The sequence below is a fragment of the Takifugu flavidus genome, chromosome 8 (assembly GCF_003711565.1).
Source record: "Takifugu flavidus isolate HTHZ2018 chromosome 8, ASM371156v2, whole genome shotgun sequence".
Lineage (NCBI taxonomy): Eukaryota > Metazoa > Chordata > Actinopteri > Tetraodontiformes > Tetraodontidae > Takifugu > Takifugu flavidus.
Window position 1 is genome coordinate 11,204,691 of NC_079527.1, and position 18,569 is coordinate 11,223,259.

The window sequence follows — 18,569 nt, forward strand, 5'->3', positions numbered from 1 at the left end:
TGGAGTGTTGGAGGAGTTAAGGGGGAAATCAGAAGTATCAGATAGGCGTCTCTATTAAAATTTTACTGAGGCGACATACAAAATGGTTTCTTTCAACCATTAATTTTTCATGATTTTATGAGACATCATGCAATAAATCCTCGGGAGACCACAAGCAGCTTGTTGGGTTTTTTTAACCACTTCATTTTTATGTATCACACATGTGCAGTATAAACTCACATTATGAAGGATATTTTAAAAGAATAAAACAATGTGAATGACAATTTAGTATCAGAACACACGCATACAAATTTATTCTTCAATCTTTGTGAGGACTCTCACTGACATAATGCCTCATTGTGAAAAACTGAATAACACAAAACAACTTCCAACTCCTCGGCCAAGGAGGCATTTGATTGGTTGGTAGCAAAATAACTCGAAAGTTTATGAATGGGTTTTATTGGAATTTTTAGGATATGTTGGGCCAAAGAACAGTGTTAAACACTACACATTTGAAATCATTTAGGAAATAGATTAAGCTCAACAGTATTGAGAAATAAAGTCTTTATATCATTGAATGATAGAATGATTTTTTGAAGGATGTTTCTGCTAAAGGCTAACATCAGCGGTGCTGTGTTGAAAGACATGAGATCAAGAAAAAAAGATTAATGAATAAACAGTCACAACATAAATACTGAATAAATTATAAGGAATGAGCACACCAAGGAAAAAGACAGAAGGTGATCTTAGAAAAGGGAAGTAAAAAAATGTGATTTAAATGTCATTGGCCGTAATTTGGACACATTTAGACGTTTGAACTGAGGAGAAAATAAGATGGGAAAGAGCAGATGGAGGAGTCTGTGGAGGTGTTATTAAGAGCCCTTTAGGAGTAGATGGTGATGACCTCACGTCCACCTCCGCGCACCAGGAGGACCCGATTCAGACCTTCAGTCAGAACCTCGAGGAACGCCATGTCTGAGACGCAATCACAGTAAAGGAAAAGCTGCCCCATTCCTTTTTAAAGTAAATACTCTTATTAAAACTTCCAATACGGACAAATAAGGTTTTCTGAGATGCCCCTTGTGGTGAGCTATATCTAATGAATAAGCCACGCCCCTTTCCCATAGTTTGGCCAAATGGAATGAGAAGCGCTCATCAAATACTGAAGAGGATACAGTTTTCATTGCCCACACGGTTCCTGGGTGGTCCAGGCATGTTGAGCAGGACAAGTTTGGCCTCCTTGGACTTCTTTATGATGACCTCGTTGAGTCGTACAGCTGTGTGCATGCGCCTCACATCCACCTGATTTCTAACGCAACAAACACACAAGAAAAAGTTCCTTTAAGAAAGACAGATGAGCCGCTCACGTTGCACTGGTTCTGTTGCAAAAGGAGTTCCACTCACAGGTTCTCCCATTCCCTGCAGCAGCATGTTGGGGGAACACTTGAAGTTAATAATGCAAGCAAATTTGTGCCTGTAAGGCAAAACTGAGGGATCACTCACGGCTTCATGTTGAAGAGGTCTTTTCCGACCTCTGGGTTCAGCAATACGGGGGCCGAACCCTTGTCTGTCCAGGCGGGAGAGGTGGGTCCGGTTGGGCTGGTCGGTGACGAGGCGTTCTTACTTTGGATCAGCTGCACCTGTTTTGGGTCGGAGACAGCCACAGACTGAGAGAGGGACACCGCGACGTGACAGCATGACAGGGCGGAAGAGAGAAAAGAAAATGGGTGAGTCCAGCCAAACATCAGGAGGTCAGAGGGAACTGAGCGTGCAGCCGACAGTCACATCCTCTAAACATCTACATTACGGTCAAACAGACCTGAGCGGAGGATGACAGAACAGAAGTCCAACAAAAATGACCTCCAAATGGCATCTTTACCTCGTCATCTGGTCTTTCTGCTCCTTCCACCGTACTCTGCTGGGAACGCAGCCCGGATGTGTTTTTACGTCGAATGGACCCACGAGATGAGTCAGTGATGCTCTGGATCTGTGAGAACGTCCCAATAACAGGCATGAATTTGATACAGTATTTGGAGTGCACAGGCACATGACAAATCATCGCTTTAGCGAGCGTTTTACCTCCCGCTCCATCTCATTCTTGGTCAGGTGCATCTGCTTGAGCATCTGAGATCTCTCTTCCATCACCAGCGTCTTCTCATAGGTGTAGGCTGAGATGTCTGTGTCGTGCTGCAAGGTCACGTTTGTATACGTCAGGCGGCAGAAAGAGGAATAAGGTTGGCATTTAAAAGCAGACACACCAGCTCCATCTCACCATCTCCACCACCTCCACCTGCGCATCGATGCGCAGGTGATAGAGGAAGGTAATCAGGTCCTTCTTCATCTGGATGCTGTTGTCGTCCATTTGAGCGACAGTGAAAATGCGCATCTTGCACTTCCTCCACACCTGAAATTGACATTTCGTCATCAGTAGAGGGATATGCTAACAACCCCATAGGGTGCTGCAATCAGCGCTGCTGATTTTGGGCATGTAGCTGCCAGATCATTGAAGTAGAGCTTCATAGTTCATGATTTCAGATGGAAGCAGGCTCGAACTTCTTACGCCGTCTACTTTCTGACCTTATGCTGTCGAAGCAGGAATGGCAGAAGCATCAACATGCCTCCATCATGGACGATCCACCACACATCTATGTGGCCCTCGGTGAAGCGTTCTCCATTAGACGGGTAACTGGAGATGTTCTTAGGAACCAGCAAGGCCATACTGGCAACGGTGGTCTCTCTCACCACCTCTGCAGAGGGTCAGAAGGAAATCCATTATTTAGAGCTAAGCTACGTTAAGCCAGGGTAAGCTAAGCTTCTCTTCTTTTATTATTTTTATATTCTGTTTCCTATTTGGTATTTGGTTCTCAGCACTGGAATTCTGCTTTGAATTTGTGCCTCGGCTTCTCTTTTCCCCCGAATTGTGACACTGATGTTTACGATTATTCCCACCCAGCTGCTCCGCTTTTGTTTCATTTGTTGCCCTTGTTTAAGTCATTTCCTAATGTGGAAATTAACTAATTTCCATATTGGATGTTTACACCTGTACATTAAAGTTTCTAAACTCTCCTTGTTCTGTATTAGTTTCTTACCTGTTTCTGCCTTCCGGTTTATTGGTGTTTCTTCTGCCAGTTTAGGTCCCTCATTCACACGCAAATGCTTCTCCAATGGATTTTTAAATGTGTGACCTCAATTTTGGAATGTTGATCATTATTTCTAACGTGCCTAAACTATAATTTATATGCTGATGTGCTTAGGTTTTATTTCCATCAGTCAGCCTGACCCCTGAGGTAGTTTGCAGTTAAAAGCTTTTCGTAGTACATCCTAACTTCTGCACTGTGTTTGCATTTACCCAGAGGAAGGATATTGATATAAACTCTGTGTCTGTATCTCTGTCGACAAGCCCAAATGAAATGACATTCAATGATATGATCACTACTGTTATACACATGCAATGAAGCCTTACCAATGAAATTCCGGAACTGTTGGTGGTATTCTGGTTGTCTCCATTTATGTGGCCAACTGACCATCACAGTGTTGTGCTTCAGACCCCCCAGGCCTCCAGCCTGAATCAGATGGGACGTCCCATCCCTCAGATTAGATGAGACCACCACCTGAGGGAAGCCTTTCACCTTCTCTGCCTCCATCAGTTTACGCAAAGTCTGCAAATAAGCAGAGAGGAAGATGAGAAGATGACGGACCTGTTCAAGTATTAGCTGGAAATAGCTTAGCTTTCTCATTAATCCCGTGTGCAAACATGTGCGTCCCTGGACAACACTGCTGACCTGATCTGCCCTCTGAGCCTCAGTGTAGCTGTCCAGGAACGTTCCCTGCACTGAGGTCCCAACGATAGTCAGACCCTTCCCTGCTTTCAGCTGGTTGGTCAGAGAGAGCAGGCGAGGCTGTTCCACGTTCTGCTCTGTGTCAACGCTCACCAAAACCAGGATCTGAGGCCTGGCGAAGAAGAAAATACAAATTCATCATGATACAGTCACTTAGATCCAAGCTGTGGTTCAAAGTTGGGGCCTGACCGCCAGTTCTTGGTGTGTGGTGGCCCCTCCTCCAGCCTCATGAGAGCGAAGCGTGCGGCACTGAGGGAGATGCCTCGTATCCCATCACCCCACTCTTTCTCAGCTCTGTGACACATCGGATTGAGAAGAAGGCAATGAATGTCTGCTTTCAGTTAGTAGCGTCTCTAAACCCTCACAAGGAGTTTCACCACCTGGAACCTCTGACATAAACAGAGAGGAGCTTGCATTGATTATATATAATATTAAATATAATACAGTCATCTAGCATTACTCCAAAGTTGATTTGTATTCATTAATCAATATTCAAGTCTTTAATTTGGCTTCAACACTTCACTTTTTAGTGTAATTTGTGATAATCTGATAGGCAGCATTTACACCTGCACATTAACGCGTCATACCACTAGAGGGCAACCAAGTTGTTTTGGTAACCTTCTTCAGGGACCTCACGTGTTCATATTTCTATATGCACTAAAATATGATCCCTAAAATATTTCCCCTGTTTTTGTCTGGAACACAGACAAGGAATTCTACTGAGAGCCTCGCCCATCAGGAGGATACTCAGCCTCGATGTCCTGTGCGTGCCGAATCGTGATGGTTACTCACCCACAGAACTCAATGTATTTGTAGATGCAGGTTGCGATGCCCATGGCGACGATGGCGTAGTACCAGGAGCAGATGAACATGAGCGACAGGCACAGGCTCATACCCAGGAAAGACAAAGCCCTGAAGGGGACACAAAGTCACATGTTTGAACCAAAGGACAGTTTCTGCTACCTTAATCTTACAGCAAATGTTCCCCATTATGTATGTTCATTTTCATGTCCTACCAGTGGTAGAATTTAAAGCGGGGCCTCCAGTTTGGTGTCCTGAGCAACGTTTGCAGAGCGCAGGCCAGATTGACAAACATGTAGCACATTAAGAAAAACCTAAGAAAGAGAGAGAAGTGGACGAAACAGACATAAGGAAGCTGACATCCTCGTAGCAGTGGCTAAATGACAGGGTGCTTACATGGAGAGTATGGGTGCGACGGCGTCCAGGGAGGCAATGATGATGCCAATCTCACAAATGCCGGCTGTCAGCAGCAGGGCCCAGGTGGGCTCCCCGTTAGCTTTGCCATGCCCAAACACCTGTAGCATCACGGAAAAATAAACAAACACAAAATCTGTATTTACTGCTCTTGGGACAGATGTGTGTTCAAATGTGTGCGTCTCACTCTAAGAAACGGGATGATGCCGTCTCGAGAAATGGCCTGAAGGAGGCGCGGAGCTCCGGTCAGACTCTGGAGTCCTGCCCCACATGTGGAAAAGAAGGAGCCGAAGACAATTACCCATGGGGATGGCCATGCGAGGGTCCCGATCACCAGGTTACCATTAACTCCTTCACCAAATCTGTGAGGACAGGCAGAGCAGGGAGCTTTTATCAACACCATCCAGTGCATTAGACAGGAAATTTAATTTAACTAAATAATTCTATTAAAGTAACACTCCCAGGTGAGGGTTGATTCAATTACCTCATTAAAAAATTAAGCTAAATGCTAACAAGCAGCAGATTTTTACATATGAATTTGACTCACTTGTCTCTCAGCACGACTCCCTCGATACAGGCGCCGAACAGAACCACACAAGACATGTCTGTGTAAAGGACGTCAGGGAACGCATCGCAGGAAATGGTTTAAATCATCAGCCATCTTATTGGCATATTTCCACAGCGTTGGGTAAGAAAGGATACACACAGTAGAGGTGGTCGTGATGGCTGCAATTGTGCCAATGGGGATCGACTTTTGGGCGTCGCGCAGGTCTCCAGAGCGGTTTGAGCCCGCCATGATACCTGTGGGCAGGAACAGTGTTGTTCGAGGTCAGATTTATTAAATTGGCACTTTCAACTCATCTCATGCTTTAAGGTGACAGATAAACGCCAAGGCAGCAGCGTCCAACGTCGTCTTGCTGTCCCACTGCTTTACCTGTGACAGATGGGAAGTATATCCCAACCAGCAGGGTGAAGAAGCTGGTGATGTCAGCCAGGACGTAACGGTTTGAGTTGGTAGTTGGACCGTCAGGATCCACGTCTGATGGAAGCCCACGCTTCTCCAGGATAGCCCCTTTTTCCAGGTATTTACCAAACAAGTTCTCTACAAGACAGGCAGCCGTCAGGTCTATCCTGCTTGGCTGCTGACCCTTTGACCCTTTAAGGTATCTCTTACCTGCCAGGATACCACTGGTGACCCCCGGGATCCCCTGTATCTCTGTGACATTGTTGTTATTAAAGTACTCATCGCATGTGGCGTTGAGGTACTCGGAGTCGCAGAACGACCTCCACAGTTTGGTCGTGACGGTTTCGTTGTCAATATCCACGACCTTAGCGCAGATGTCGTACCCTTTTGAAACGAGTGTTCGATTTCCCAGGATGCAAACGCTGCAAAGGTTGCCCACAGATGTGTTACTGCCGCCAGCGGACCAGACTACGCATCAGAGAGCAGGTCACAGGTCACTTACGGGAAAACAGGAGGGTCGACAGCGGTTTTGATGACGCCGGCATAAACAGCCACTATGGAGAGGATGACGCATGCTAGGAAGACCAGTGCCAGCTTGTTCACATATTTGACCCCCACAAACACCACCAGCGCCATGAAGCTCAGGACAATGGTGCCGTACACCCGCATGTTGTTGAGGAGAGCGGCCTCAGCCTCCGGACCCTCCAGCCCCTCGATCTTGAAGATGGCCGCCTGAGGAACGATATATATCTGAGGGAATGGAGGCGGTGGAAAGAGATGGAGGATGTGGTGCAATAGGATGGGGGAGGAGATGAGTGGGAGAAGTGACGGAGGTAAATATCTCACAGGTACTGTTTTGGCCTTGAGTGCACGAGGCGCTTACGTACCAGCAGGATCTCAATACAGCCAAGGATGTACATGGCACCCGCAAAGGTGGTGCCCAGGTAGAAGCAGATCCCGACAGCGCCGCCAAACTCAGGCCCCAGGGAGCGAGAGATCATGTAATATGAGCCTCCGGCTGCAGACGACAAAGCGAGAATCAGCGCACAGCTCTGCCACCCGCCCGCGCGCCTGCCCCGCCCACCCTCTCACCTGGTACCACGCCGTTTGTTGCAATGGCGCTCATGGAGATGGCGGTGAGCATCGTCTGGAAGCAACGGCAGAGCATGTCTGAAGGCTGTTAGAGTTAACTCCTGTTTGCATTTGTAAGTGTTTTCCTGGGGCATTTATGAGAGGCGTTAGCTACAGTCCTTTTAATGAACCGTCCCAGCCTTGCTGCGTTAAACGGGTCATGTTTGGGGGTAGCGTGTAGGTTGTGGCTGCTCCAGACAGCAGCCGATTTACTCACTGTGGAGCAACACATGAAGACGATTATGAAGGAGCCGAAGACGCCTCCAATACCGACCATCCAGGTCATCCGAAGGAAGAGGATTACCCCAAAAATGTTCTGGATACACGGCAAGTAGACTCCCATCAGAGTGCCCAGCTGCGGAGCCTGAGAATCAGAACCATGAAATCTGAGACCGTGAAGAGATTCAAAATGGGACTTTTTCTTTTTTAAAAGCACTGGGTTGTTTTTTTCTTTTCAAATGTGGTCACCTCCAACTCTTTGATTAAGAGGGAATGATTTTAAAACTGCCAAAATGCCAAAGATCCCCAGACGAGCTCAGGGAGAAGCTGAAGATAACGCCAGTGGATCATGGTCAAAATTGCATCCTACATACTGTATTTAGAGTCACATTTTTGTTCAGATCAGCCTAGTGATTAATTATAAGATAAAATGTGACTTCTGCTTGCGTGTTTGTTGATGGAAACATTTTCCATCCATACCAGAGTTAAATGATAATTCAGCCCTGATGGAGATCAGTAAACGATAAACCCATCAAAGCAAAGAAAATAGCACATAAACACGAGCGATTATCAGAATAATAAGCAAGAAATTGGTGCAATATTTGCCCTCTTTCGAAATATTCCCCTACAATCCTCTGAAAATCCAGGCACAACAACCACTTTTGATGTTAAAAACGTTCCTTTCCTTGGAAATGTCAAGATTTACTTCAGTTTCTTCCTCTTGCATCTCATATTTCCTCCCTCTTTCAGGGGTTTCACCTGTGTCTACTAAATTATAGTTATACCCTCGTGTATAATCTGGTTCGGTCCAGATCTTTGTTCGCTGGATATTAGCGTCAACCTGAGACTTTCAGAAGTTACTTTTTAGCTGCCTGCTAAACAAAAGTGACCCGTCTCTGCCTCTGCCTGTGTTGCTGCTCCCAGTGATTGTGACGCTCGTGACAGCGCGGGTCATTTCCTATCTGGCCGACGCTGGCGGATCTCCTGTTAATACCAGCCCTCGCAGACAGACGACAGGGTCCAGCTCGCTTACGCAAACTCATTGGTTTCACAACCCGCAGGGTGCGAATGAACTGATGGCACTCAGGGGATCGGACCTTCACGGGTTTTTTTGACGGTCGCGGGCCTTCCTCACTGTTCTCGGCCTCTTCGTGCTCTTTGCTGCCCGTCGGCAGGTTGGAGTAGTTGGCCAGGCTGCTGAGCAGGGACGATACCATCGGACTGGTGTCCATTTCCTCCTGTCGAGGACACACAGAATCACACAGAAACCATCAAATACAGCAATAAAAAAGTACAGGTAGAAAATGCTTCCGCGTCTCCATGGGGAAGAGTTGAGCCGCAGGCCATCAAAAGTGACCCGAATCTGCTTTGTTTTCAGCACAAGTCACATTGAATCTGACATTTTCAAACCAGATTCAGGCCACTTCCAAATTGATGGATCAGATCGGTAGTGGACTTTCTTGAACGTCACCGCTGTCTGAACACCCAGGTCGCATTTCAAAAAACAAACAAAACAGGAACGGGAGTCACCAGGACGGTGATAAATATGGAAAACCATAGAGAGTAGCTTCGACTCCTGCCGCCCTGTTTGCTTCTGTATATAATATTCCGTGTGTGATGTCACTAATGTTCACCTGAGTATACGATTCACTTTGCGAACATGAGCTGTCCACATCACAGTGTGCAGAGAGGCCCCGTTCAAACATCTGAACAGCTACACAAAGAAAATCGGATTTGAGCAATAAATAGGAATTGAGCATGAAGGTCTGCAGTGTGAGCAGACTCTAGTCTGACTTAAATACTATATCATGAGGTGGTTTGGTTTTTGGGGAGCTCCAATAGAGGTCATAGGTCCTCAGAAATCTCACAGGTGAATTATTTCCCTATCACATTCGTCTCACCTCGAACAGAGCCATGTTTTTGCCATCGTATTGCTGGCTCTTCTCTGCATCGCTGGCTGTGCTGCTGTTGATGAAGGGACTGCTCTCTTTAGGGATTCCATCACCTGAAACACAAACACAGCATGATGCATTCAGAGACAAGATCTCTGCCAAATTCCTCACTAATTATGATTTGGTAGTCATATCACAATTTGGTGGTGCTGTTATAACTGTAGGTTAAGGGCTTTTCTCCAGCTGCTGAAGATGTGAGTCACAGTTAAAATAAGGCAGCAGTGTGTGTGTGTGTGTGTGTATGGGGGGGGGTTGTTCTGAAAATTTGTTTCAATGGAGCCAGCCAAGGAGCACTTTGTGGCACTCAAGACTGTGCACAGATATTTCTGTTTTCACTTTTAGCTGCTGGATTATATTGAAGCCAACCACCTGAGTATTCTGCCATCCAGCCAGAGTTTTTTTTTTTTAATCTGCATTTAAAGCTTATTTCAGATCTGGGCTTAGGATGAAATTTAAAAAAAAAAACGCAATTTGATCGTGTTTTAGTAACATGCCTTTATGTGTGTGTGTGTGTGCGTGCGTGTTTGTTGCTCAGCGTTTAAGGCGGTGGCTTGGCATTTGTTGAATGACATGGACATGACCTTATTGACTATTGTATATATGATTGTGGATGATTTAGGTGGAGCAGCTGAAGCATCAAAACAAAAGCTACATTTTACAACAGTCTTACAACATACTGGAACACCAAGTCTACTCTCTACCCTGCTACAAAAAAAACCCCAAAACACAATTCTGGGTTAACCAATCTCATGACAGATGATTTTTCAACAGGACTGTAGGGCCAAATCAGAAGGAGTCTGTAATCACTACAATGTAAATATCAGTCACACTTTCGACCTAGTTTGGTCTTAGCTGCTGAGCTGTGAATGGAAGAGGTAAAAAGGAGCGGTAATTACAAATCACACTAGTAGATAGATACCAGGAGACAGGCCAGAAAAGGGAAAAAAACTTACAAAATGAATTGTCTCTACATTTCCGCCCAAACCTCAGACTCCATCAATCACACTAATAAATAAATAATAAAAACATTTCTCAGCAGAGATATTCTATCCATGCTTGGATGTATAATTTAAGTGCTCCTTTTAAAACAAGACCACATGAAACATTGAATGGTTTTCCCCTAAAATGCCCAGACAGTGAATCCAACCCACTAAAGGCTGACAAGCATTTCCTCTGTTTTTTTTTTTATTGTTCGGCTGACCTGTTGCCCTGGGATACAACACCATAGGGATGTTTAACAGGCGACTATACAGCACTGGGAGGCCTACGGGAACAAGACATAGTTATTTCAGTCACGGTGGAGGGCAACGCAGCCTGAGGCGCTTCTTAAAAACTTCCCAACACAGTTTAATCAGGCTGATTCATATGGCCGACAGATGACAGCAGATAAAGGAATTGGTGGTTTGGACGTAAAGTTAAATGAATAAATTCTGTATTGGTGTTAACAGCACTTCCCTAAATCCAACGCAGAAGGATCTAAAGACATGACACCAATAAAGAAAAAATCTAGAAAATAAGTGCAAATGTTCAGGGAACTTCATGAGAAAAGCCACCAACTGTTGCTGGTGGCCTGTAAATATGTGAGGGGGGGAAGATTGGGCTGTCTTCGGTTAGTGGGTCAGATGAGGACAGGCTGCGTCACATCACCCACAGTCGTCACATTCACAGCACATTATTGCTCCAGGAGCTTTTAGAATTCCTCCGTATAAAACACAAGAAGCACCAATTCTGAAGTTCTGGAAATGTTATTAAGTCCACATGGATTCGTTTGGATTGATTTATTCTTTATTTGGATTTGGAGTCTTTGCCACACAAGCCTGCCATTCATTGTTGTTCCACACTTTCAGATATTTTCATAACCATTGATACATTCTGACCTGACAGCTCCACAGAAGTGAGGTTTGAGGCCTTCCTAAACTTTCCCAAAATTGACTTTTGTGACTATTTTTGTTAGGCTTTTGTGACAACAATGAATGATTAATTTGATTACGGGGCCCTGGGGCCTGGATACCGGGGCATGTGACATCACCACTGGGAGATCCTGTGATTCACCTGCAGCAGTTTGGCAAACTGAAAGGAAATTGGACTGGCTTTTTATTAAAAGTGAAAAGCAACTTCTCTCACGCTCTACCATAACTAAAGTTTAAACACAGGGAGCTGCGTTAAACAAGAACCCAGATTTTTGCAATAGCTGCAGTGACGCTGCAGACAGACTCACGACTCTGCATCCTGCAGATGAAAAAGTGCAGATCTGTACCCTTGATGTGACATGGCTATTACAAAATGGACAGTTTATACCGGCTTTTAAAAGCTTAACAGAACAAGGGCTCAGCGGGATTATCTAGCAGCTGCTGGAGGCAGCAGAGCAAAGCAGAAATTACCTCCAGCATGTGAGAGGACGGCACCATTCTGCTTCCTCACAAAATAACCCCAGCCGCACACACGCACCCTTGGAACCATCTTGCCTGCCATTATTCAACATTCCATTTCTCACGCTGAATGTTCCCTCGCTTCCTGCCTTTCTTCTTGCGTGCAGATTCTTGTCAGCAGGGGTGGGGGTGTCTTTAGCCAAAAAACGCATCAACTTTTGAATTTAAAAAAACCCAACTGGCATATGAGCATGAACTGGACAGAAAGGAATGCAGTTACATTTAATACTCGATTAAACTACACCTGCTGCTTTCCGTGACAGCCATATATCAAGTCCCACAAAAACAGCTGTGCTCAAGCTTCTGTTACCGGAGACATTCTCGCTCTTTTAAAGTTCTCTGAGTCAGAATTTGGTTATTAATGACCCCATTCTTCAATAGTGGGATTACACAAGAAATAGCCAAGAGCCAAGCTCATAAAACTCTGATGCAGATCCAAATGAGTTTGATTTGACCTGTCAGAGCATGAAAGGGAGACATAAATATACAGGTTACTGCAACCTTGTGACCTTGAGGCTTGGCAACACTTTAAACTGTCGTGCTACAACAGACTCAGGACGAAAACGTTGCCAGAGAGGCTTTTGTTATTCTAACACGCTTGCTTGTCAGAGAGAAAACCGCTCACTGGTGAAACCTGACATCCATTAAATGACCTATTAGACCACCCACTTACTTTGTTTTCATGCCTCAGCTGTACAATCGGAATTTTCCATCAATTTATCTTGGAACTGCGAAGCGAAAGGCTTATTTGGTTTCAGCTGCAATGGGAGAATTTAGCGGAGAGGTCTTAACGTTATTTATTGTTTCTCTGCGTTTGGATCATTATCATAAATGATTTATCCCAGTGAGAACCCATGAAAAACAACTATAGGTTCTTTATCTGCTGGATGCATTGACTGTATTATTGCATATTGTATTGTATTGACAGAAGTATCAGAGGCACTTCATCTTAGTCTTAAGAGATAAAACACATGACTTAGAAGGAGATATGCCTGTCTCACAGCCAACAGAACTCAGAAACACGTTTGTATCAGGACATGGTACCATGGAATGCTAAAATAGAACATTTCTGCTGAACTGAAGGTTCTGAAGAGCACAGTGGCCTCCATCATTCTGTTATGGAAGAAGATTGGACTAGCCAGGACTCTGTCTGACTTGATCGAGAGACCTAAGGCAGACACTTCGTGAGCGACACGAAGAACCTGCTGGTCACTCGGGCTGAGCTCGAGAGAACCTGTGTGCACATGGTAGAAAGTTCAGGAAGGTCCACCATCACTGCAGTCTGAGCTCCATGGCAGACTGTCCAGATGGAAGCTTCTCCCTGATGAAGGACAAATAACACCTCCCTAATTGGGTCTCAGACCATCAGACCCTCTGATTGATCCTTTTGGTCTTCATTCTAAGCAACCACATCCTGCTGTGGGGGTGTTTTTCAGCGGGCTGGACTTGAAGACTGGTCAGGGATTGTGGAAAGATGAATTGAGAAAATTACAATAATATATTTAATGAAAACCTGATCCAAAGGAAGTTCCACCTTCCAAAGATGCTAAACACAGCACAGGAGTGGATTGGGAACCACTCTGAATGTCCTTGAGAGACCAAGCCAGAGTCCTGGTTTTAATTAGATACCTCTGGAGAGACCTGGGAATGTCTGTCCACTGACAAGAATGGCAGAACACCCCAAAATCCAGGCCTGCAAAGCTTGTAGCACCATACTCAAGATGTCGGGAGGCTGTGACTGCTAAATAGAGTCCTCAAATTTTCTTCTAAAGCTTTTTTCCCGCCCTGATGTTAGTGTGAGGCCACAGCATAACATGTTTAAATATAGTGGGAGAGTTATGGGACAACTCTGTGAATGGATTCATGTTTGGAGCAAGCTGTTGTTCAGTGAAGGAACAAAAGGAAGTCTTTATAAAGCATGACACCAGAGGACTATACGTGTTGATGAAGATGGATGATATGACTGGATGAAAGACAAACGGAAGAAATGACTCTGCAAAAACAGTTGTCAGCCAGGCTGCGGTGACATACATCACGCTATATTATATAATATATAGCAAGTGGAGCCTCCAGCAGCTCCCACTGTTTAACTCTACTGACACACTTGATTTCACACTTCCAGCAGCATTATTTGGACCTTCATTCATACATCCATCAGCCTCTTCAGTGGAAAATTATTAACTCACGAGCAATCACATAAATTGGATAGAGCTACAGAGAGTAGAGAGTAGCTGGACGACCATCACAAGCTGATCGTGTACCTACAGGAAAGCTAACCCGGTTGCTGAAAGGGTGATGTGTCTACACACGGTGTAAATGGCGCAGATTTATGTCACCCTTTTATTATTACCGTAGTTGTAAATGTGGTTTGTGGGTTTTGCTTTGATGGCTGAGGGGCGGTTTTGGAACTAATTGACCATACGTGTGGAGACGAGACCCTGGACATAAGCTATGCAGGTTTAGAGTTAATAAGGAGCAGGAGGATGGTTCAGAGCACCAGCAACAACTCTTTTCCCATGAATCATAAGTGTGGCTCCAAGTGCTCACATGCACAGCTCTCATGTCGAGCACTGAGCAAGATTTATAAGACACCCATAATACTAGACGTTGTTGGTGTTACATGAGCTCTGACAACAGCAGATCTTTTGTTCTAAAACATATTGAGCCAAACTAAGTAGGAGAAATACATATCAAAATCCTGCCATAGATAAGCAGCACTGTTCCTAATTATTGAAATGATTGCTCCTAATTGTATTAAGAGATGTTTAAAATGAACAGAATTTACAAGGCAATAAGTAAACAGTGTGCAGCAGGAAGTAAAACAATATGCAGTGTATATATACATAAGAAAACTCACATCCTGGTTCAGAATATTGTACCGATGTATCAAGAAGACAGAACTTGATGTGATGAGTCCATCACCAGTTTATTTTAAGTGAATAGAACCAATGTGAGGTTGTGTTGTCCCGGAGTCAGTCCAAGTTCATACAGTATACCAACAAGCAAATCATGTCCAGATGACTGGGGGCCACTACATAAGTCGCTGTCAGTCCACTCAAGTCCCTCTAAGTGATACCAAATGTCCTGGCTTTCTCTCAGGAGAAATTTCTGCCCACAGGGTTCTGCACAAATTTATAAAAGACCCATAAAAATAGAAATATTACGGACTATTTAACATCAAAACAAGTGTTGCTGCCTCAAAATCAACTGTTGTTTTTGTGGCTAGAAAATATATCGGTGCTCCTGTTTGAATATGGTGCTTCCAGCCATAAAAACAGCAGAGAATATATGTATGTCATGTCTCTGACATAGATTTAACCACCCTTTAAATTGAAACAGCCCCCAGGAGGGCAGATACCATCTGCCCCATCACTTCTTGACTGATCAATATGAGGAGGCCGAAGACCAGCGTCAGCAAACCTGCAAACGTGTGAACAAACCACTGAAATGAGCAACACTCCAAGAAGTTACTTCATCGGATTATTGATTCCATACATCCAGAGGTAATATCCACATCTGTCCTCTGACATCTCAAACATGATGTCATAAAAGCTGCCCAAACCCAACTTTGAACACACCAGCTGCTCCAAATAAAGGTTGTGAGTTATAAACCCTCCGCAAATGTTTAAAGCTGCGGTAAATGTTTAAAGCTGCGGTAAATGTTTAAAGCTTTGGCTGTTTACCGTGTTCCGCAATTTATTTTTACAGCTCAGAGGGATATTAATAACGATCTTCAATGTTCCGTGCATAATAAGACTGTAGTCAAATGTTGAATATACAGTATAAGAACATATAACTACAGAATATGTGACGGGCAGAAATTTAAATATAATTTACAACTAATATTCGGTGTGTTTAGTATTGTAAACATTTGTTTCACTTTAATTAGTCATTAATGTGAAGCTGCAGTCGTAAAGGTCGTAAAAGTCCCTTTTGGAACTAGAGAGTTAACCTGAGCTGCTGGTAATTTAACTGTAACTGAGGGGAAAAAGTTCATTTGACATTTGATGAAAAGTCGACCTTTATGTCAAACAGATTTGGCAGCATAGCAGAGGACGAAAGATGGATTTATTGTCATGAAAATGTGGCATGCAGCTACGCCCGTCATGAAGCCCAGGCTGGCAAGAGACTGGAAGATTTTTTAAAATTTGGATTTTAGAGCCAAGGACAGGAGGATGTTTTAAGTTGATTTCTCCCAATCCTTAGGCATTATCTTGCTACACTCCTGCAGTTTGTAAATGAAAGCTCACATAAACTTGCGTGATCAAATGTAAATTGAATAGAAAAATAAATAAATGGAGGACAACTGACAACGCCAGGGCCAAACCCAAACTAGAGCTCAAACTCGTACAGGGTGTTGCCGGTTAAAGCGAAAGTTTCGCGATTCCGACAGTGGCTCATTGACCTGAGGCTGCTGTGATTTTACTTCTTCCTACCACCAGGTGGCGTACCCGACTCCTGACACGCAGGGTGCCCTCTATCCTTTTATATTAAACATTATTGTCCAGTCCTTCCTCTTTATATATTGGCCGGTTTCACTCTGATAATTTAGTAGTCGACTGTATTCCAAAACTGCATTTAGGAACCAGATGTCAGAAACATCACAAATCCAAGAACTTTGGAGTAAAGGTTTATACTTTTTAATGACGCCCAGGGTCATATGGACACAATTCTGAGACTGTGAGGATGATGGAGGGGCTATTTCTTCACTTCTCACTGGTGTCAAATGGGTGCCAAAAAGTTATCATAGCCGGGATTTTTCCCGATTTCATGATTTTGTTTTAATTGGATGTTAATTTGATTCAGAACGGCATCAACTTGTAAAAGTGGTGTCAGCCTCGTTCAGAAATCCCGCCACATGACTAGAAAGCGAATTTGGAAATCGGAAACTTTTTGGCTGGTGTTCCAGGTGAGAAGTCCTCACTGAAGAAAAATCGGCACCATCTTTCTGTCTGGTATCCATTTCCTTCTTTTAAAATGAAATTTAAATGACTGATAGTAATCAAACATCTTCTGGACAAACAGAACTTTCTCACATCTGAATTTAGGACAGACAGGAAAAATCAGTTGTGATCTGAAGTTTATTTTGCTTGAGAACGATCATTTTTCATTCTAGTTTGTGCTCCACATAATTATAAGCGGATGATTTTAAGGTCTTAACAATCTGAGTAATGCACCGTCAATCAGCGAGTGCAGATGTTTACATGCATCATCAGGTAGAAGGAAAACTGTGGATTCTTCCCAACAGACATTTAGGAACGCTTCGATCTGAAGACGGTTATGGGAGATAAATGTCAGAGCGTGTTAGTGCAGGCTGAAATTCCCCCTAATATCTAGCGGCCTTACGGTCCTTTTGCAACAGCTTTTTTGGCAAATTCGCTTCAGTGCAGCAGATAAAAGATAAAACCCTCCAGTCGATAAAACTTTTTTGAACATATTCGCTGCACATGCGGATTTCCACATGGATCCTTCGACGGGACGTTTGCACAACAGCCCCTCGAACCAGCCGACGCCCTGCCTGCTGATTGGTGCTGAGGTCAAATCTACCACAGAAAGAATCTCTGTGGGTGCTTCGCTTTGATCGTGGGCTGAGGGTTTAACTGTCTAATTGGGATTCTGTCGGGAGGAAAAGTCGGCGTTGTTGCTCACATTCCCGTTCCCCATTTAAGTCCCATTTCTCATTTTTACTCTGCAATCAATCCGTCACACCATTTTCTCTTTCCCAAACTTTCCCCCGATGCACACACGCACACACACACACACACAACACACACACACACACACACACACACACGCACACACACACGTGCACACACACACACACACACACACACAACACACACACACACACAACACACACACACACACACACATCCCCTTTGTGCTTGGGGGAGGTTTCTTTGCTCACCCTGGCTGTTAGGTCCCCCCTCTCCTTCCTCGCAGTCAGTCATGTTGCTCAGCATCCTCTCTCCTCCTCTCCGTTGCCTGGAGACCACTCAGAGGTAGCTGGAGTCTGGGAGAAGATGCTTTCTCTTGTCCCCCCTCCTCCTCCTACTCCTCCGATGCGACCTCAGTGTTTGGAGCGGCTGATGAATCAAAGTTTGCCCCCCCTCCCCTCTGGTTGTCTTTCCAGGGTTGTCTCTCTTCAAGAGGGCGATGAGACTGAGAGATGACGATGGCGCTCTTCGCCTCGCACATGCACGCCCTTGCTCTCCATGTACCACTTGTCCCCCTCAGTCAGTTTAAGCCAGATGACTACATTCATCATGTATTCAGAAGGCATAATCCCCCCACCCCCCCTCCCCTCGCTCCTCACGCACATCTATCATCGTCCACGTCATCATGAGAGACGGACGGATTGGAGTCAAGGGGGACCGCAGGTCAGATGACTGAGCGCTGCCTCCTGAGATTAAGCCGCCCCTTTTGATGTCCTTTTGAGACGGATGATGCGATGCCATTCATCCTTTTGTTAGTTGCCTCCATCCCGGCTTCAGATTTTGGTCCATTATCAGCAGAAAGGCTGCAGGCTGCACTTGTGTAACTGTTTAAATGGACCGCTCGTTCATTACGGTTGTCTGTTATCATCCAGAAGGAGGATGATGAATACCAGAACTTCTCACCTAGACCCCTTATGTTGTCATTTAGGGCTTCATCCGCTCATAGTGTTCCAGTTTCGGTGCACTTTCAAATCCAACCTTTAAATTGTGACATATTCAGCAGGAGGGACCTGATAAAATGTGCTTTTCTACAGCGTTTGTATCATCCAACACAAAATATACAGGGGCCTCGCTAATCCACCGCACCACCTGCCCGGTGACAGAGAAAGCCTGGCCAAAAACAC

The 18,569-nt window shown here is 44.7% G+C and overlaps 1 protein-coding gene across 3 annotated transcripts; it reads right to left on the reverse strand.

The window, feature by feature from the left end:
* Nucleotides 1–155: 155 nt before the first annotated feature.
* On the reverse strand, nt 156–17,941 carry slc12a5b (solute carrier family 12 member 5b). Of its 3 annotated transcripts, none has more exons than XM_057040853.1 (26): nt 17,637–17,941; nt 9,249–9,352; nt 8,445–8,585; nt 7,346–7,492; nt 7,090–7,144; nt 6,885–7,015; nt 6,500–6,747; nt 6,208–6,419; nt 5,968–6,135; nt 5,736–5,834; nt 5,581–5,638; nt 5,221–5,395; nt 5,016–5,134; nt 4,835–4,933; nt 4,611–4,730; nt 4,008–4,112; nt 3,762–3,930; nt 3,443–3,638; nt 2,557–2,726; nt 2,252–2,383; nt 2,059–2,166; nt 1,859–1,966; nt 1,483–1,619; nt 1,384–1,398; nt 1,155–1,288; nt 156–954 (listed from the first exon to the last, which is right to left on the reverse strand). In XM_057040853.1, exons 1-26 carry the CDS (start codon nt 17,689–17,691, stop codon nt 863–865), a joined length of 3,297 nt encoding a protein of 1,098 aa, XP_056896833.1. In that variant the 5' UTR covers nt 17,692–17,941; the 3' UTR covers nt 156–862. The 3 variants fall into 3 exon arrangements, with proteins under 3 accessions (XP_056896833.1, XP_056896830.1, XP_056896832.1); XM_057040850.1 differs by having other exon boundaries at nt 1,483–1,646; XM_057040852.1 differs by lacking the exon at nt 1,384–1,398 and having other exon boundaries at nt 1,483–1,646.
* Between the last annotated feature and the right edge of the window lie 628 nt (nt 17,942–18,569).

Coding starts and splice junctions, on each gene's coding strand:
- slc12a5b (XM_057040850.1), bottom strand. CDS start 17,691: ATGCTGAGCAACATGACTGACTGCGAGGAAGGAGAGGGGGGACCTAAC. Junction 7,016..7,089: donor AACAAACGGCGTGGTACCAG/GTGAGAGGGTGG, acceptor TGTCGTCTGCAG/CCGGAGGCTCATATTACATG. Junction 6,420..6,499: donor GTCGACCCTCCTGTTTTCCC/GTAAGTGACCTG, acceptor CAACCTTTGCAG/CGTTTGCATCCTGGGAAATC.